Genomic DNA, 18,841 nt, shown 5'->3' with positions numbered 1-18,841 from the left:
TAACTCTGATGTTCTTCTAAGTGCTAAGATACCCAAGTTCTCAACACCTGTAAAGAAACAAGGAGGGCAAGGGCTGAGGAGTTGGCTCCCTTACTACATGATATGAGAACCCAGACAGAAGTCAGGCAGCCTTAGCAGATGCCCATAATCCCAGGACTCAAAAGACAGACAGTGGATCCCTGGAACATGCTGGATGGCTACCCTGGCCAGAAATGGTTAGTTCTAAATTCAGCAAGAATAAAATTGAAAGGGAGGGAGCAAGAAAAACACCCAATAACTATAGGTGTCCATACACACATGCATTAACACTGCACATTCTCACTTAGTCAAGCCTCAGGGTTTTAAAAGAAGTTTGGGGACCTGAAACTAAGCATCAACTTAGTCTTCAGTTCTGGGGCTGTAAGTAAATGTTTGCTCTGTTAATTCATGGGTTTAGAGAACGCGGTGGTTATAGCTGCTAAGATGATTACAGTGAGTACTGCATAGTGCTTATCATTTTAAACTCCGCCTGCTTTAGACCTTTTACTTCCCAGTTCCTATTGGCATTTGATTTTGAACCTTCTCGGTGTGGTCAGGAGATTCCACTAAGAAATTGTAATTAGGCACTGGTGTCAGCTCTTGCTGTTGAAGACAATCACAGTTCTTAAAGGTGTGTTTGGTATGTGCGAGATTCCTGTCAGTTATCGGTGAATGAACGAGCAGGACAACAACACTGGGTCCAGGAGCGTTTGCAGAAGAATGATGCAGGAATTCAGCTGAGAATGGAGCTGTGGATTCAAGGGAGAGTTGGCTGACTCTGTAGAGCACTTAAACACTGTCTCACTCTGAGAGGCACTTACTGTGCTTACATCTGTGACAGCTTATTGGTTACACAGGTTAGCTTCTCACCTCCAGGGCCTTAAATACTGCACTTATCTGTTGTGAATTTTAACTCAGATACATTAGGATGTGCCCTAAATATCAAATGACTTCTTATAAAATATGCATACATAATACCAAAAGCTCATCAGTTACATTTTGTTTTAAATCATACTTAGTGTAAATTTATCTCCAATACTAGCATTTTTAGTTTTTCTTGGTTACAGGTGCATACCTCTATTCCCAGCACTTGGGAAACAGAAAAAGAAGGATCTCTGAGTTGAAGTCCATTCTGGTCTACATAGTAAGTTGTAGGTCATCCAGGGCTGCATGGTAAGACCCTGTCTAGTGAGCTCTCCACTCCCATTTATCTTACTCTATCAAATTTTATTTAAAGAGAACCGTTCATTTGTGTCTCTTTCGGGGAGTCTTTGCGTCTCTGACTGTAGGATGTTAACTGGAAAGGGTAAGAAACAGGTTAACTGTATGAAAACGGGAGGTGTTGCTCTGCGTAGAGACTTGCCTAGCGTGGCCATCTGCAGCACCACACAAAGAGAACGAGGGAGGGAGGGAGGAGGGAGATCAGGAAAGAGGGAACAGCTGAGATGTGGCTCCTCTGTTTAAGAGCAGTTTCTGGATTGTCTTTAGAGAGCCAAGATGTACAAGTCTTCTCTGTTTTTATAATGACAACTCTCCAATGCACTATATACTTAAAACACCTTTCATTGCTTCAGGTCTAGAGGACACTGTAGTTGGGGAGGCAGTCCATTGTCTTAGGGCTGAGTGTTTCTGTGAAATGAGAATTGCAAATGCCAGTGATGTGCAAGAATCTGAGTAAACTGACATCATCTGTGTGGTTGGGTCTGAGAGACAGAGTGGTTCAAATTCCAACTTTATTAATGGAATTCTGTTTCTTTTAAACTGGTAGTGGTTGTGTAATCATCTTGAGAGCTTAATAATACTGTTCATTTGACTGCACCTCTGTTAGTATTTAAAGTGATGTTTCCATAGTTAATTTTGTTGCATAGAATAGGAGAACACACTTGTGAAAAATGTTGGGTGTTTTGAAAGCTGAATGTATCTAGTTGTAGCATTTCACTAGGTAGAAAACCAGGCATAATTTATCATCCTCAGCGAGGCTTTAGGCTGTTCACTGAACTTGTTTCTTTTCTGTAGATTGGAATATGGTACAGCAATTTATCCATTCACTGATTTACCCAGTGTCAAGTTCCCTACTTAAGTTTAGTTGTTTTCTCTGAAATCTGCCTTTCTAAATACAAATCATACAAATCAAAATTCAGACAAGTGTATTTATCCAATTGCATATACCCTGTTCTTGAGAATATCCCAAACCAGTCAGAAAGCTGTTGTAAACCAGGCCAGACCAGCATAGGATTCAGTACCACTAGAGGTGGTTTGTAGTGTTCTGTAGAGTTAGGTCCTGGGAAGTGTGAGTTAAGAAAGACAAGGTTTCTCATCATTTTTATGATAAGATACACACACATAAGTCTCTATTTTAAATTTACCATAATGTTAGGTAGAATGTCTATTAAAGTACATTTCATAAGGTAAGCCAGATTCTCCAAATATAATTTTATTTTCATGTATGTATATGTGTTAGCAGCTTATGAATCAAATGTAATGAGGTATTTTGCTAGCTATTTTAATATATACTTATCTTGATGGCCCACTGTGCTGAGCCAATTGCTCCCATGTTGCTTGAAGATAAGAATCCATTGGAAAGGCTTGAAAGAGATGCCCAATGCAAGAGCTCACCCAGGCTACTCAAGTTAGAATACATGGTGTTGGAGACAGTATCTTAATATTGGTCAAGTACTCATAAGTGATTCAGGTAGGTGCTAGTGGCTCTGAACAGTACTACAGAGAGAGCTTATCAAATAAATTTTGTATCCCTTTGGTGTCCATTTACTGATGATTATACTACATGCCTGGTCTATGAATTTCATGAAAAGATTTTATTATTTCTGAGGAAATATATTCACCCTGTTGACTAATTGTAACTTGTAAAGGTGTAAGTAAAGGAAAGTACTTACAATTTTGAAATGACGTTAACTTTTGCCTTGTTTGAATTTATAGAAGGCTGTATGTTCCTTTAACATCACAAAGTGACAAAGCATAGTTGTCAGTCAGTTCTCTTCATCCCTGTCTCTCTAGAGGATCACAGTTCTGAGGTCATTGCACTCTCTGATATTTTCTCTGTGTTATGTTTTCCATAAAATTCTGTAATGTCAATAACATATGGGTCAAAGCTGTAGGAAAGATCCAGAGCAAATGGTTTTGTGTATCAGACAGAGGGTAAGCAGGGTCATTTTTGACACGTTTTCACCCTATTTGTAGATGGTCCTGTCTGTTCTGCAGGAAGATGCGTAGGCTACAGGACCTGAGAGGAAGCCTTTCTCTTGGTTGTCTAAACCACAGTAAAACTGATTCTGGAGCCGCCTTTTCTCACCAGTCTTTTCAATTTTAGTGGCTTTTTCTTCTGTTCAGTTTCTGCTTTGAAAACTTGCTTTCATTCTAGTATCTTGTGTGACTATTTGCTGTTGAAGAAACTGTGAGAAATGGTTCTACCAGGCAGACTGGGGAAGTAACTTTGTTAAAATGTTTGAATTGTGTGTTACTATTTCTTTTTTTTTTTTTTTTTTTTTTTTTTTTTTTTTTTTTTTTCGACATTTCTTGTGTAGCTTTGCTTTTTCACTTGTATCAGGCTGCTCGACTCACAGAGATGCCTCTGCTCCAAGTCTGGATAAGCGGCAAACATTTCATTTCATTTCAGTGTACTCCTCACTGAAATCTCCAATGTACAATCTATGATCATCAGTGTTAAATATTAAGAGAGAATGTCTTTTTCCTAATATTTTTCATCTTTTCAGAAAACAGCCAGTTACCTCATTAAATTGAGATTTTTCTAGGAATGCAACCAAGGGGAGTAAAAGAAGCTGTCTGTACTCCTGCGCGAGCGACCCACAGGGACCAGGAATGGTATGATGCTGAAATTGCCCGGAAATTGCAAGAAGAAGAACTTTTGGTGAGTACATTTAGGGTAGAGTTCAAGGGAAGTGGTAGGACTGTATGTGCAAGCCAAATCCTAATTCAGTCTATAGTAAACATTATAGAGTTCCATTGTTGACATTGTGGTTCCATCAGTTGAAACCTGGTGTCTTTCTAATGGTGGGGAAATCAAGTCAGCGGAAGTGGAGTTGAATATCATCCCACTTACCCATGGTTTGCTTTCTGTAATTTTGATTAAGTGCAATATTATTAAAAGTGGTGTCTTTCATTATTGGGGTTATTAATCTTTTCCTGTGACTAATTTGTAAATTAAACCATTTTTGAGTTTGTATGCATAGACAAACAGTCTCTGTAGGGTATGACACTGTCTGCAGTTTCAGGCATTCACTTCAGCTATAGGAATGTGCCTTATTTGATGTGGAGGCCTTTTACACCCAGCTGTGCGTACTGATAAGCATTAGCAACAGAACTCCGTGTCCTGATTTTTGTGTTAATAAGTTTTGGTAGCTATCTAAAAATATCCTGTTGAATGAGTTGCAAAGTCCCTTCATTCTGGCTGGTGAAAATATGCCCACTGACCATCAACTTCAGAGACTCAGCTAGAGCTAATTTCTAACTCTAGTTTATTTTATATAAGTTTTTTTTTTTTTTTAAATGGACAGCACAGATTCCAGTTATCTGTTGTGTTTCTGATTCACAGGCTACACATGTGGACATAAGAGCAGCTCAGGTTGCCCAGGATGAGGTCAGTTCATATTCATGAGATTTCCCTAGATTGTGAGAAACAACCTCAAATCTGTGACTCATGATATTGCCTATATCTTAGGAAATTGCTCGACTTTTGATGGCTGAAGAAAAGAAAGCTTACAAGAAAGCCAAAGAGCGAGAAAAGTCATCTTTGGACAAAAGGAAATATGACTCTGAGTGCAAGGTAGTGTGGGGCCTTTTCTGTTTTGCTTCGCTTTTAAATCGTGATAAAATGAGAGATGAAAACGGGACTCTGCTTTTACGATGAGCTCTCAAAATCTGTTTTGGATATATAAATAAATACGTGCATTACATATATGACTAATATGTCATGGTTGTTTCACAATGAAAAACGTCATTGAATTGGTACTGCTCAGATTGCAAAACTCACTTTGATCATTTTCAGGCTGAGACTCAAGAGCAGGGATCTGTTTTCATATACTTACATTGTAAAAGGATGCATAGTTTTCACCTCCTTCCACAGTGAGCTGCATTTGCCCTGCTTTCCCTGTGTGCCTCCCTTATCCTTCTGCCCTTTCACACAGCTGTCTGTCTGTGTTTGGCAGCTGGAGGACTGGCAAGTAAATTCATATCCCCAGCAACCATTGCTTACGTCTCAGTACAGGAACACTTTAGCAGGACTGGGACTATTATCTTTTCCTCCTTAATCAGAAGTAGTTGCACATCATCATCCCTCTATAAGTTAATCTAATTATTGCGTACACTAGTTGCAAGTTCAATTTAGCAATATCAGTATTTGTGTACAAACGTACCACTCTGACCAGTGTGGGAATACAAAGGTATCCTTTCCTGACAGTGAGAGGAAGACAGCTAGTTGTGTGCATGCTGACAGGAGGATATGCTGAAGAGGCAGAGCAGGAGGGTCACTGGAGTAGGACAGATGACAGACAGCTAACGATGCAAAGCCAAGTATAGTAGAAGAGCATGCAAGGAGGAAGAGAATTACTGAAGTAAAGAGGCAGAGTTTGTACTAGCTTGGGAACATGCAGCCTAGAATATGTACTTGGGACACACCTAATCTCTGCATTATTTTCTCTCTAGTCCTCTTCTAGGTCTCTGGTCCTGCCTCATAGTTTCTGTAATTATTGTGAGGGAAAATAACCCTGAAACTGTACTGATAATGTCACTTAACCTTTTCCCTTTACTTAGTTGCTAAGTACCAGTCTTAAAACAAATGGAAGTATGAATTATATCTCTTTATTAATTCGAGATGTGTTCTAATTAGTGTATTTATTTCCTGAGTTCAGCATCTCCAAATGTTTCTGCTACATAAACGAAGCCACAGATGTTCAGATTCTCTGACCAAGTAAAGATAGTTTAGCTTCCTTGCTAGTGAGTGTCTTGCCTTTTGCAGTTTGCATATTCTATATTTTGCAGCTTTCCATATTTCATATTTCCATTTTACTGGTACAAATCCCTTCTTAGAAAATTTGACTTGAAATGTGCTTTACTTGGCTGGTTGGAAAGTTTTCACCCTGAGTCAGATATACGGAAAAGAACTTAAGAGCTCAAATCCAAATTCCATCAGCTGTGTCTTCTGGATCTGGTCAGCTGTGCAGCTCTTTCATTACTGATTTCAGCTGCGAATACCTGTGAGGATCACAATGTGTGTAGTATGTGTGCGCGGGTGTGTGCATGTGTGTGTGTGTATGCCTGTGGTGTGTGACCCACTAATCTGGTGACCCAGGCAGACTGCACCAGACCGTTGTGTCTGTCAATTTTTGGCCCGAATGACTGCATAGAAAAATATTTTGTTATTTAGTTAAATGTAGCTGAAATTTCCTAAAGGAAAGCTTGTTGGGGAATAGATATTTTCTAAAGTTCACCTTTCCTGTTGTTTGGTGTTTTGTTTTTCTGTCTACAGTCAAAAGCAAAGTCAACACACACAAAGTCAAAAGAGAGTGAAGAAGCACACCGTTCCAAGATTGACAGGCCGTCACGGTAAGATGACCCCTGAAAAGGAAGTTAGCTTTGGGGTAGTGAGCATCCATCAGTTGTCTGAGAAGACTGTTCTTGCTAGCAAAGAGCCAGAACTCTGCAATTGAAAGGTAGTTTCAAATATCACAGGTTTATTTTCAAACCCTGTTCAGAGTCTTACATTGGATTCCATAAATTATTTATAATGGACACTGGGACAGAAGGAGAATTCTTTCTTGTTTTTTGTTAGGACTCCACTGCATACATGCGTTTCACAGACATGTGTGCAAGCAAAAACACCCATGTGCACAAAGAGTAAAATACAGTAAATATTGTAATAAAAAAAGCAATAATAAAAGGAGCTAGGTATGTTTAATCAGATTTGAATGTTTGACAACACACATGAGGGGTGAATTATGTTACCTCATAAATATGTTCTATTTTTATGTTTTTATGTATGCATTCAAACTGGTTTAGATGAACCAATAGGGGCTGGGGATACAGCTTGGTTTGTAGAAATGTTGCCTAACCTAAGAGAAATGCTGGGTTTGGTCCCAGCACTGCATAAACTGGACGTGGTAGTGCTTGTGTGTTGATCCTAGTAGTAGGGAAATGGAGGAAGAAGGTTAAAAAGCCAAGGTCACTGTTGTCTGTGTACAAGAAACCAGGTCTCCAGGAAAGAATAAAAAAGAAAGAAAATACACTAGTAATAGTTCAACCACCCTGAATTAATAAAACCTTGACAATAATCATAACTTAATAGTTATTAAAATTACTGGGCTTTAAAGATGGCTTCCCTCGTAGACATGAGTCCTGATCCCCAAAACTATCCTGCTTGGTGGTCACTTGTAATCCTTGTACGTGGGAGGCAGAGACCACATCCTCAAGGCAAACTGGTTAGCTGGACTAGCCAGGGTTCAGTGAGAGGCTCTGACTCAAAAAAAAAAAAGTAGAAGGCTATTGAGGGAGACATCAAACATTAATATTAAACCTCCATGTGCACACATGTGCACCAACACAAGTTTGAACACATGCCTATACAACATATATATATATATATATATATATATATATATATATATGTAAAAGTTATTTTTAAAATGTGCATTTAAGCTTATGTGATTTCAAAAGATAAACTCCTTTAAGGAAAGGATACTGGATATAAATTGCTCTGGTGACAATAGGAACATAATCTATGTAAAATCTGTTGTTCTTTAGCTTTTGCTTAAGCACATATAGAATGTTTATATTTATAGTTCTGTACATTCCTATAGTATCCATGCAAAGGAAGAGACAATCTGGTAAATATCGGGAGGTAAATATCTGGTTTTTATTTAGTCACATGAGTTCAAATGATTTTTAGGGGTGTTTTTGTTCAGCCTTCAAAGTCGTTTGCCCCTTTTGAACACTAATATCTTTGACAACAGATAAAACGGGGCACTCTGGGATGGCTGTTCCTAAAGGTTCATTAAAATGGAAAACAAGTTTGCAGAATATAAATAGGTCTCTAAAGACTCGTGGGCATGTTGAAAGTGAACAGCCAAGTGATCTTTTACAGTTACTGTTCAGAATTACTGTGGAGTCAGTCGCACAGCCATAGATCCATATGTCTTCTGTGTACTGAAAGGAACACTTGTTCTAATTACTTGCTACAATATTGTGTATATGAGAAAATAAATGAATAAGGATTTTATGAAACTATTTCCTAGTATAAACCTCACAGTTAACAGGTTTGTGAGGGTGTGCATTTTGCATAGCATCTGCTTCCTCTTTCACATTCAGTCATGACGGAAAGGTTGGGTAAGTATTTGCATAGACAGAGTTAATGTAAAGGAGAGGAGGACATGGGCTTCCATGGTCAGTCTGTGCAGTGCTTCAGCTTAGCAGTGGCATCAGTCAACAACAATAACAACATCAACAACAAAACCAACAGCAAATTCTCATGAGGAGCTTGGAGTATCCACTGTCAGCATTTTAATTTCTTTCGTTATTCCAAGTTTTTTTTCCTCTTCCTTGTGGGAATTAAGGATCAATCAGTGGCGTGGATTAATTCCAAGTCAGAAACTGCAGAGGGCGCGCTTGTGCACACTGCAGAAACTCCGGGATTTTATACTGAAGATGCCAGTGACTCGTTTAGTTTTTACCATAGAAAAGTTTAGAACGTTGACAAGTCTCTTTCACTTTCTAGCACATTCACAGGAATATCACGATATTTATCTGCACTCATACTTAGACCTCAGAGAAACAGTCTTTAGGAGTGAAGATTTCTTTGTTGTTAGGAAGCTTACAATCTAACAGATTATTAAGTGACATGGGTCAAAACACTGGGTGAAAAGCCTAGCGAGCCGCATAGCCTGACTCAGGTGCAGGCAGCCAGAGGATGAGGAGCTCTTAGCAATCTTACTAATTAAAAATAGAATTTCATGAGAAGAGAAGGAAGCAGGTAATTGTATCAGAAGAACTACTGAATAAACTTGATTAGTGAGAGTTTTCCCCCAATCCATATTACTAACTTGGAAACAATCCTCTCCATTGCAACATAATGACTGTGTAGGAAACAGTAAGTCTAGGTGTGTTCCTTGTACCACCCAAGGAAGTGCGCTGTGAAACAGTCTCTCCTAAAAATGGCTGCATAAACAAGATCGGAACAATAGCAACATCAGTGGACATGTTAATGTTGAAGGGAGGGGGACTCTTGCTGGGTTCCACCCCTAAACAAAGAACTACAGGCAGCTACTGACTGCTGGGAGGGGGTAGCTCTCCCAGGGATGAGCCCCCTGCTGGTTGTCCAGCGCAGGGTAGTCAGCTGGAAACCATAAGCACAGAAAGAACACAGATGGACTCAGCAGGTTGTATTGTATGAAGGTGTGTGTGTGTGTGTGTGTGTGTGTGTATGTATTTGTGTATACATTATACATGTGTTATATATGTATGTAACAAATATAAGCAAAGGAAAAGTGCCAACTTGAGAATGGGGAGGGCCGTGTCAGGGGCTGGAGGAATGAAAGGGAAGAGGAAAGTGATGTAATTCTATTTCAATTAAAGTTAAAATATATAATATTTTAAAAAAGCTGAACAGAGCAACATAGCAAGAGAACTGAGGGTATCTTAGAGTGACTTGCTTGTCCCTGCATGGACGTCCAGTGCTTTTGTCTTCAGGTTTGGGGTCCCTGGTGAGACTTAGGAAAAACTAAGGAGACCTCTCTGCTCCAGTGATAAACGATACCCTTTTCTTGGTCTTGACTCTCATCTTCAGGCCCTTGTGTCTCAGTTCTTCCTAACATGCCTCATGTCACTTTCTGAGGTGTTAGGATGTCAGTTAACATTGAGAAAACAGACAGACAGACGGCAGAGACAGTGTTTGTAGGCACATGATTTGGAAGGAAAGTATTGCCGTGCTTACTGTGATTTTATGCATGTAGCAGGGACAAACATAAAAACATACAATTAAAAATGTATTTTCAGGTGACATTTGAATGTTTGCAATACAAGGATAAAGAGATCATTCTAGCTGGCCCTGGGTTCTTGTACTGTGTTGTTCTGTTGGGTGTTGGGCTGCACAGAGCATAGACTTTGATTTACTGCTTCCATTTGAGAACATACAGACACATGTATCATATGTTCAGGCTCTGCTGTTCCTGCTGATAAACATGTCAGAGCACTGTTTCTGGAATCTGATTGTTAACAACTGTGTTGTCTGTGCTTAACAAGTGTGTACACTTGGGTCAGCCCTCACCTCAGCCGCCATGCTTCCATACACAGCTATGATGTAGGTTCACACTGAGATATGTGGAGTTCTCCCTGTGTGTACAAGGTGCCATTTCAAGTGATTTCTGCTAGGGAAAAGTGGAGAAATTCAAACATAATTGCTTTAATTTGTAGATTCCCAGTCAATTTTGTACCAAACTGGCTACAACTTTTCAAACCTCAATGTACTTACACCTTATTATTATACAAAAAATCCAATAGCTTGGATATAATTTTAATATATTTTAATCTGGCTCAATGTTTTAATGCAAAATTTTGACTATGCCTTTGGAAAATTTAAACTGGTCTTTCTTTTCATTTTCATCAGTGCCAAGTATTTGCAAAATTATATATTAAATGATTAAATTAATAAATATTTAGAGTTTAAAAATTTCCTTTTTTGACGTTGTTTCTCCTTGACATAAAACCTTGTACATGGATTGCACAGAAAGTACCCTGTTTTTAAGATGGACTTCGCCACCTAGTGGATAAAGAACCCCATTGTTCATGAATGTTCTCCCATTCTTGGTCGGCGCTGCCCTTTCTGACTCCTTGTTTTCTTCTTTTCTTAGCTGTATTAAGTATTTATTTAGTCACTTCTTTGTTTCCTTAGTAAAATCTGGCAAAATGAAGTAAATGGCAGGCCATATCTCACTCACATTTGCTTCCGTGGCCCACTGCCACACACTTGGCAGACAGTGGGAAAATATGCTTAGTGAGTTAGAGGCGACAAGAGCAGTAAGACAGAAATAATTTGTTCAAGGACATGCAGCTGCTCAGGAACTAAGCTGAGAATTCTGAAGCATGGTGGTGTTCCCACTCTACAAAAAAGCTTTTGCCATATTGCTCAGTGAGAGATGGAACTGTAGTAAACATCACTTAGAGGTTTTACATTCTGGCTCCCTGCAGACCACCACCACCTACAGTGATGGGCCCTGAGGATCTGGACCATCCCCATTTTACAAACCAGCACAGTGCCGCTCGTCATTTCCAAAGCCAGAGTCCTCACACAAAGGTAAGAAAGGAATCACAATCCTTGTGAGCAAGCTGAACTCGTGTAGTAGGAACTGAAATGATGTCTTGTAGTTCTGGGAGTGGGAAAATGAGCCCTGTTCCTCTCAGCAGATAGTGAAACTCCAGAAAGCCAGCAGTAACTCACTCTAAATTCCATACCTGGTTCCTGCATCTGCACCGTTTCCTCCCTGTGGAAGTCACTGCTCTTTCGTCACATTAGTGGAGGGAACTGCAACCCCCACTTAGATTGGTTGGCTCCTTTATCTGCACAGTGGAAACAACTGAAATCTGAAGGCTGAAGGTTTTCACACTGACATATTCTTCAGTTTCAGATTTTGGAGCATTTCAGATGCAGACTTTCAGACTAGGGGTGCCTTAACTGCCAATCTATAGTCATGTTGATTAGAAGAGAGAAATTAAGGATAGTCTATACATATGTTTCAAAGCAAAGTTCTGAAACCTAAAACAGTTTTGATTCAAGCATGTTGATAATCTGCATCGCTGACAGTAGGAATGAGGTTTACCGTGTGTGCACATACATGCCACACAGCTTCTCACAGGTGAAAGGTGCAGTGAAGAAAATGAGGGCAGAAGTAGAGAACTATAGTGGATTAATAACTGTACAATGGAAGCAGAGTTAGTTGCATTTGCTTTTCTACACAGAGACACACACTCACATTCGTCAGTTATTCAATGAGAGAAAGAGTTCCTTTTTAACTTCCTTGTCTACAAAAGATTGGTAGTAAAATAATGAGTCCAGAATTGTCAGTTCTGAAAGAAGTCTGTGTGTGGTGCTCTGTTGTAGTCCCAGCACTCCAGAAGCAGAGGTAGAGAAATTGGGAATGGCAGGCAAATGTAGTGAGACCTTGGGAGGTGGGGGAGTATGTGAAAGATGATTGCAGAAGAGGTTACAAACATTAGGTCTGAATATTTGATGGAACTTCTATGAGGATTTCTTAGGTGATATTTGTATCGTTCTTTTTCATTCACTGATGATTTCATCATCTCTGGTGTAGCTGTTTGCTGGTTGGTTTGCTTTTTCTTCAAGCTGAATGTATATCATTTGGGGCCAGAGTGTGTTTTTCTTTCCTCCACGTACATTTGCTGCCAAGTATTAAAATGACAGGATGGTTCTATACATGAGTATTTTATAAGCATAGACTTTAAAAAGAAAAGAGCAAAGAGGAACCACTTGGAGTATATAGAGATGAAGATAAACCCTGGGTAGGGAGACAATGTTTCAAAAATTTTATCTTTCTTCAATTTATTAAAATTTATTATAAAGAACTTACAAATGAAAAAACATTACACAGCAAAATTAACCAGATACAATATTTATACATTTCAGTGAAATCGTATAGTTAGAAAGCTTACAGGTGTGGAACTCCACATTGGAGTTTGTACTTTCATTCTCAAGTATTTACTTTGCACTTTGGCACCATCAAGAAATGAAAAATGCATGACAAAATTAAAACTAGAAAGACAGCCACATTCTCCCCTGACTCAATTGCCCATTACCTACATTTTAATTGTTTTTCCTTTTTCTCCTTTCCCCAGGTTTCCATAATAAGCAGTAAAACAAAACAAACAAACAATGGGATCTGCCTTGAAAATGGACTTGCTGTAGCAGATATTAACTGAACGATACAAAATGCATTCCACGTTGGCTGTTCTCCTTCTATGTGCCATTCCTGGGAGTTACTCTCCAGTGTTTTCCTAACTATAAAAAATTTCAGTTCACTTCAAATGTTTTGGTTATTCTGGTCACTTGGGCAGTGTAAGAAATATAAGTTCTGAATATTGGCCACCTCTTCTCTGAATAGATTTCCTGGGATGTAATTAGAACTGTGTGAAATGACACTTGGTAGGTATAGGATATTGGCATCTAGGGACTAGGGTTTATTCAGCAATTAGAAGTGTACAGAGATACATTATCAAGTAAATCATAATATTTTGATCAAAGAAAACATAGTGAAGTATATGAAATAGCCGCTTTGTTGTTTATTAGTATGATACTTTGAAGGATATAGTCTTTGGTTTTTATCCTCTTCAGAAAAAGTAGAATCACCACAGTAAAATATAGGGAGAAATGCCCAGAGCAGTGGAAGTCGTCTGTTATTCTGAATACGTGGATTGGAGCAGGAGAGGCTCTGGATAGTCAAGTGATCCGCTAGGAAAGTTGCTCTGGTGTCGTTCTTGAGCACTGTGCTGTTATTTCCTCAGTAGCAAGTCTTTCTGAAGGCTTTAGGCAATGCATCATGTGCTAATATTTACTAGTAAAAACCTTAATTATCTGATACTTTCACTCAGGTTCATGAAGAATCAACTGAAAATTAAAGAAAAAAATAGCCTTTCATAGCCTTGATTTTTCTAATTTAATTGTGGAGCCAAAGGAAATAGAACAATTTTCCTAAGAGTTGCTGCCCTCAGTCTTGCTGTGTCCATCAAGCGCCTCGCTCCTAGGATGGAGCATTTTTGTTGGCAACCACTCAGTGAGGTTTTATGCACCTGTCATAATTAGACTAATTCAACATGCAGTTGAATTTGATGAAGTGAGTCATTATCCAGGTATATAGTTCTGCTTTTATGTTGATGGCCATTGTATTCCTTTCCACAAGACCTTTAAACTCCCCTTTAAAACTCCAGTCTTTGTCTGGCTGCTAATTGATAGAAGTGTTTATTTGTCCATACCACTTAGTTAATATAAATGCCAGCCAAGCTACGTCTATGTCTGGTTGGCATTCTCCCAGCTGGACTTGCTGTTCTTTTCGTTGTATGTATTTTTTTTTTTTATTGTTGTTGTCATTTCAGTAAGCTGGTTTTTTAGGAAGGAAGAAAATAGGTTGCTGAGAGAGAAATCATTTAGGGACTGGACTGCCTGCCTTCCATTTGCCTTGTCTTTCCAGAGGGTTTTAACCTTGGGGTGGATTCTGGGAGGCTGCTCCCAACAGATTCTGATCTCTGATTGTCTGCCTTTGGTTTCCTGAAGTTCCATATGATAGAAATTCCAGTGCATAGCAGCTAAGAGTGAAGCTCTGGGCAAGTGTTGATCCGAGAAGATGCAAACAAAGCGGTGCAAACATTTTGGAAGAGTGGAGAAGAGGGAACTTAGAGGCCTAAGTGTGGTCATGAAATACATAGAGGAAGGTCTTCCTTCAGACAGATGGAAAGCCCGGCCTTAAGTTAGAGTCTGCACATTGGTTTCCAAAGCAAAGCTTAGTCTCGTTGCCTTTGCTAATCTCTATCTTTCTTTATCTGCCCGGTGATTTTATATCATGATTGTTAAAGATAGTTTGTAATGGTAACCTTAAAAAGTATAGTTGCATTTTTATTTGATAACTAGACAAAACAGGCAACATCTTTTGCCATATTTTTGTTTTATGAATGTTTATTTTTCTATCTCATGAAATGGTCACTTTTACTTTAAAAATGCAAGGTTTTTTTTTTTGTTTTTTTTTTGTTTTTGTTTTTGTTTTTTGCTTTTCATGCACTTCAATTCATCATATTTATTATTGTAAAATGGACATGTTTCCGTTTGAAAATTCCAAGGCAGAATGCTGTAGGCTTACCTGTTGCGGTGGATGGTCAAAGATGGTGCTGCCCTGGGATAGCCAGCTTAACATCAGTATTGGAAAACTTGTTACTTTTTAAAAGTTTTTTTTTTTTTTTAAGGAGTAGAATTTTAAACTATTTTGTTTATTTTTTGTAAAGTAAACAGATTTTTAAGAGTATTGGTAATTATTTACTTAGGACTAAGAAGATAGAAAAATGTTCTGAATTATTCTTAATGTTCTCAAATTTTTGCTATCACTCAAATAATGCATCTTTGAGATGATAGGAACAACTAATAGTTCTTAATGAACTGCCACTTTTCACTGTGGTTCCTGCTTTTTAATTTGTCCTTTTGATATAAAAATGAAAGCATTTATTGTGTTCCTCCTGTTGTTGATATACACACAGCTTAATTATTAGGTACAGACTGTATTCTCTTTTACCGTCAATATATAGACTTATTCTTCTGGCCTTGAGAATTCCTTTGTTTCTAAATTTCTCTGTAGGTCATGCCCTTATAACACCAGTATTACTGAATGAACACAGTATGTTAAGGAGCCACATCAAAAGGCTACTTGACATGATACTTTCTCCTTCCCTTTCTTAAAGTCTTTTAACTGTTACGTAGAAAAGAGGGTAGTTAAAAGTCAGATTAAATATGCTGACTTGAAAGAACATTGATTCCAGTATTCAGGCTATTGTATTCCAGCTACTGTTAGTCATATTTGCTTTGTTGGGAGAATAGATAATTGCTTCTTTTGTTCTCAAAGAATATTGAGAATTTTTAAAGTGACTTCATCATTGAAATGCTGTGGGTGAAGTGATTTTATGACAAATGGCAGTATAGTAATGAACTAAAAAACAAAACATCAACAACCAAACCATAGACTTTAGATGTCTTTGAGAAAGATCTAAAATAGGAAGAGATATGTGTATAGACAGACACTAGAAGAAACCTTTTCATAGTGGCATTGGTCACAATGGCCTAGATAACCATATTCTAAAAATGTAACCTGTGTTCCATTGGACTCTTCAACACTGTCATAGCTTCTCGAAATCTGTTTGTGCCAAATTGAAAAAAAAAAAAAGCCAACCTACTATAATATGGTGCATTAATTCTGTTTACTACCTAAGTGGTTAACATTTTACAGCCTTGATTTTTAATGAGTAATATCTTTGTATAAAACTCACTTTGGGAAATATGAAGATCTAGTATTCTTGATACTTTTTTTGGTTTTTGAGACAGGGTTTCAAAAGGTAAAACAGTTATGGCTCTCCTGGAACTCACTCTGTGGACCAGACTGACCTTGAGCTCACAGAGATCCACCTGCCTCTGTCTCCCCAGTACTGAGATTAAAGGTATGTGCCACCACTACCTGGCTATTCTTGATACTTTTGAAAGATAACTTCTGATTGGCTGAGATCATCAACCTCATGAAGGGATGAGGCCCATGAAGAAAAAGCTCAGAGGACAAATAGAATAGAGCTTGAAATAAATGGCTTCTTCCATGTGGGGAGGACAGTGTTTATGGGGGGAGCATTGATACTGAAAGGAAACATTGCTCACCTTGATTTTACTGCCTATGTGTGCCATGGCATGTTCTTTTTAGAATAATCTCTAAAAAAAATCAAAACCTGATCTTTCAGGGAAGAAAAAGATCTTTAAAGTATATAATGTGTGTGTGTTATATGCTGCTCATAGCAAAGATGTTACTCTAAAGAGTCTCTCCCTATCTGTTGATACCTGTGTGCTTTAGAGCCATAGCTGTGTATCTGACTGGTGTCAGGATGCTTGTTTCTTCCAATGCTGTGGTAGGGTAATGTAGGCAGAGAGAGCCCTACTATCTAGTGTCCTGTTAATGCTGCATGGAGCAGTAGTATCCAAATATGTTGTGGAAGTTGTTTGTTTGTTTGTTTGTTTGTTCGGTTGGTTGGGTTTTTATCATGGTGATATGTAAGACAATTAAAGGGAAGACTCAGAGGCTTTTGTTGCCTCTGCTGTGTAACTCATCAGAAATGATCACTTTACTTGTAGGTTTTCCAAGAAAGCAAGACTAAGCTTGGAAATCATTAATAAAATAATAGAGTCACATTTCTGATGAGCCCTGCACTTTATGTCAGCAATGTCTGTGAAGATCAGTTTTGCCTTAAATTGCTTTAGTCCAGCTGAGGCCATTGTGTTTGGTATGTAAACAACTCCTCCTGTGAGTGCCCCATTGGCTTACAATTCATAGAAGAGCCTCAAACATCATCATCATCATCATCTGAAGCTTTGAACTTCTCGCACTGTACTTGGGTTGACTTATAATATTAATAGATGTATTTCTCAGTTCCCTGAGTAGCAGAGGCATGACCAGAAGCATTGCAAAGGGAGAAGTCCCTGGCTGGAATATCCATACTCAGTGTTAACTCTCTGAACAGTTGAGAGCTTCCTGTTGCATTTTATGGTGACTGTGCAAGAGATATTCTAAGGGTTCTATGATTCAGTGACAACATTAGGATTATTTTTCAGAATTTTAACAATTATCTTTGCATTAGAATGTTTATTTACCATTAACAAAAATAGGAGAAAACCAAACAAACTGGAGGTACTTATTTGACATGGTGATGTGAAGAGTGTTAGAGCTGATTTCTTTTAAAGGAGAATAAGATAGAGAAGCTAGAAGAGCAGCTTTTAGAAGCTATGTTTGATACCACAGACAAGCACAGTCATGTAAGCAATCACACGTGTTTGCCACTGAAAGCCATTCTCTTCCCTTAGAGATCCGAGCACTGCTCCTGAACATCTTCATCAGTGGTTTAATATGCCTTTGTGGGTTTGGAGCAAATAGAAAATGGTTTTCTCTTTAAGTTGCTTTTCATGGTAATCTGATTTCAGCATTCTAGATCAGGGCAGAATTAATTATGTAACTGTATTGTCCTGCTCATTATTGGTGAGATTCAAATATGAAGAAGGGTTTGAGTAACAAATCAGCAAGAATTGCAAACAGTAAAGAGTAGGCATTGAGAGGCTATACGGTGATGAATTATATACTTTGGGTATATTCTGCTACACTGAATTCAGACTGTAATTGCTGAAATTGATTCTTGCTAAAAATTTGTTAAGACCATTGGGTATTAGAAGTTTTGTACTTCTGAGTAAATTTTCTCTAAATTCCCACAGGCTGTAGCTTTAGCCCTGCTGTAATCTGAAAGGCAGATGTCCTTTCTCAATGAAAGCTGTATTTTTCATGTAGCTTTTAATGAGCAACCAGATATTAATTTCATGAAATAATGTAAATAGTAGAAAGTAAAATGGGGAAGTGGCATATAAAATTGACATTCTAAAATGACAAGTCTTTATAATGCTGGGCATCTCCTAAAAACAATCTATCCCTGCAAAACATTAGAAAGGTGCTAGAATTGAAAGTACAAATTTGTTACATAAATCAAGTTTCTCAGGAAATTTGAGGTGATACTGCCATTTGTCTTATAATTTTGAGAGATAATCTCTTGAGTTAAGCTCTGCAGGAAGCACACATTTCATTTGGTAAGAGCCTTTTAGGTATGGTGAAGTAGATATGCTTATGAAACACATGAAATGAAATTCCAAGTGCTGGTCAGTTTATAGTCAAGGGAGGGGGGTATAATGACTGTGTAGTACGTATTTCAAGGAGCTGATCAGAACCTCAATAGAATATTGTCTCTTGTCTGAAGAAAGAGACCACCTCAAACCACATGCCTATCTAGAGATTGAGTAAAACTGTGAGGGACACTATGTGAATGCCTTAAGGTGACTGGTGGAGGTACTGGTGGGCATGTATGCACCCATCTGAAGTAGGCTGTGGAAAACAGTCTATTCCAAACCATCTTCATACAGCCGGAGTTGTTCCTGACCATAATCTTGTTGAGGAAGATGAGAAACATGGTGCTGGCTACTTCATGTGTCTGGGAGGCTGACATCATTGGTTAACAT

The 18,841-nt window shown here is 38.4% G+C and overlaps 1 protein-coding gene across 1 annotated transcript in view; it reads left to right on the top strand.

The window, feature by feature from the left end:
• The window catches only part of Ccdc50 (coiled-coil domain containing 50), a 65,190-nt gene extending 49,216 nt beyond the window's left edge, over positions 1-15,974 (top strand). The window contains 7 exon segments of the mRNA XM_037209809.1: positions 3,789-3,904; positions 4,589-4,633; positions 4,715-4,819; positions 6,521-6,597; positions 11,230-11,306; positions 11,309-11,335; positions 12,892-15,974. Of these exon segments, the coding sequence (XP_037065704.1) occupies positions 3,789-3,904; positions 4,589-4,633; positions 4,715-4,819; positions 6,521-6,597; positions 11,230-11,306; positions 11,309-11,335; positions 12,892-12,911 (467 nt within the window). The 3' untranslated portion in view covers positions 12,912-15,974.
• Positions 15,975-18,841: the final 2,867 nt, after the last annotated feature.

Source organism: Peromyscus leucopus, chromosome 12 (genome assembly GCF_004664715.2).
Source record: "Peromyscus leucopus breed LL Stock chromosome 12, UCI_PerLeu_2.1, whole genome shotgun sequence".
In the NCBI taxonomy this organism is placed as follows: domain Eukaryota; kingdom Metazoa; phylum Chordata; class Mammalia; order Rodentia; family Cricetidae; genus Peromyscus; species Peromyscus leucopus.
Note: the sequence above shows the minus strand (reverse complement) of the source record. Positions and strands in the feature narration are given on the sequence as shown.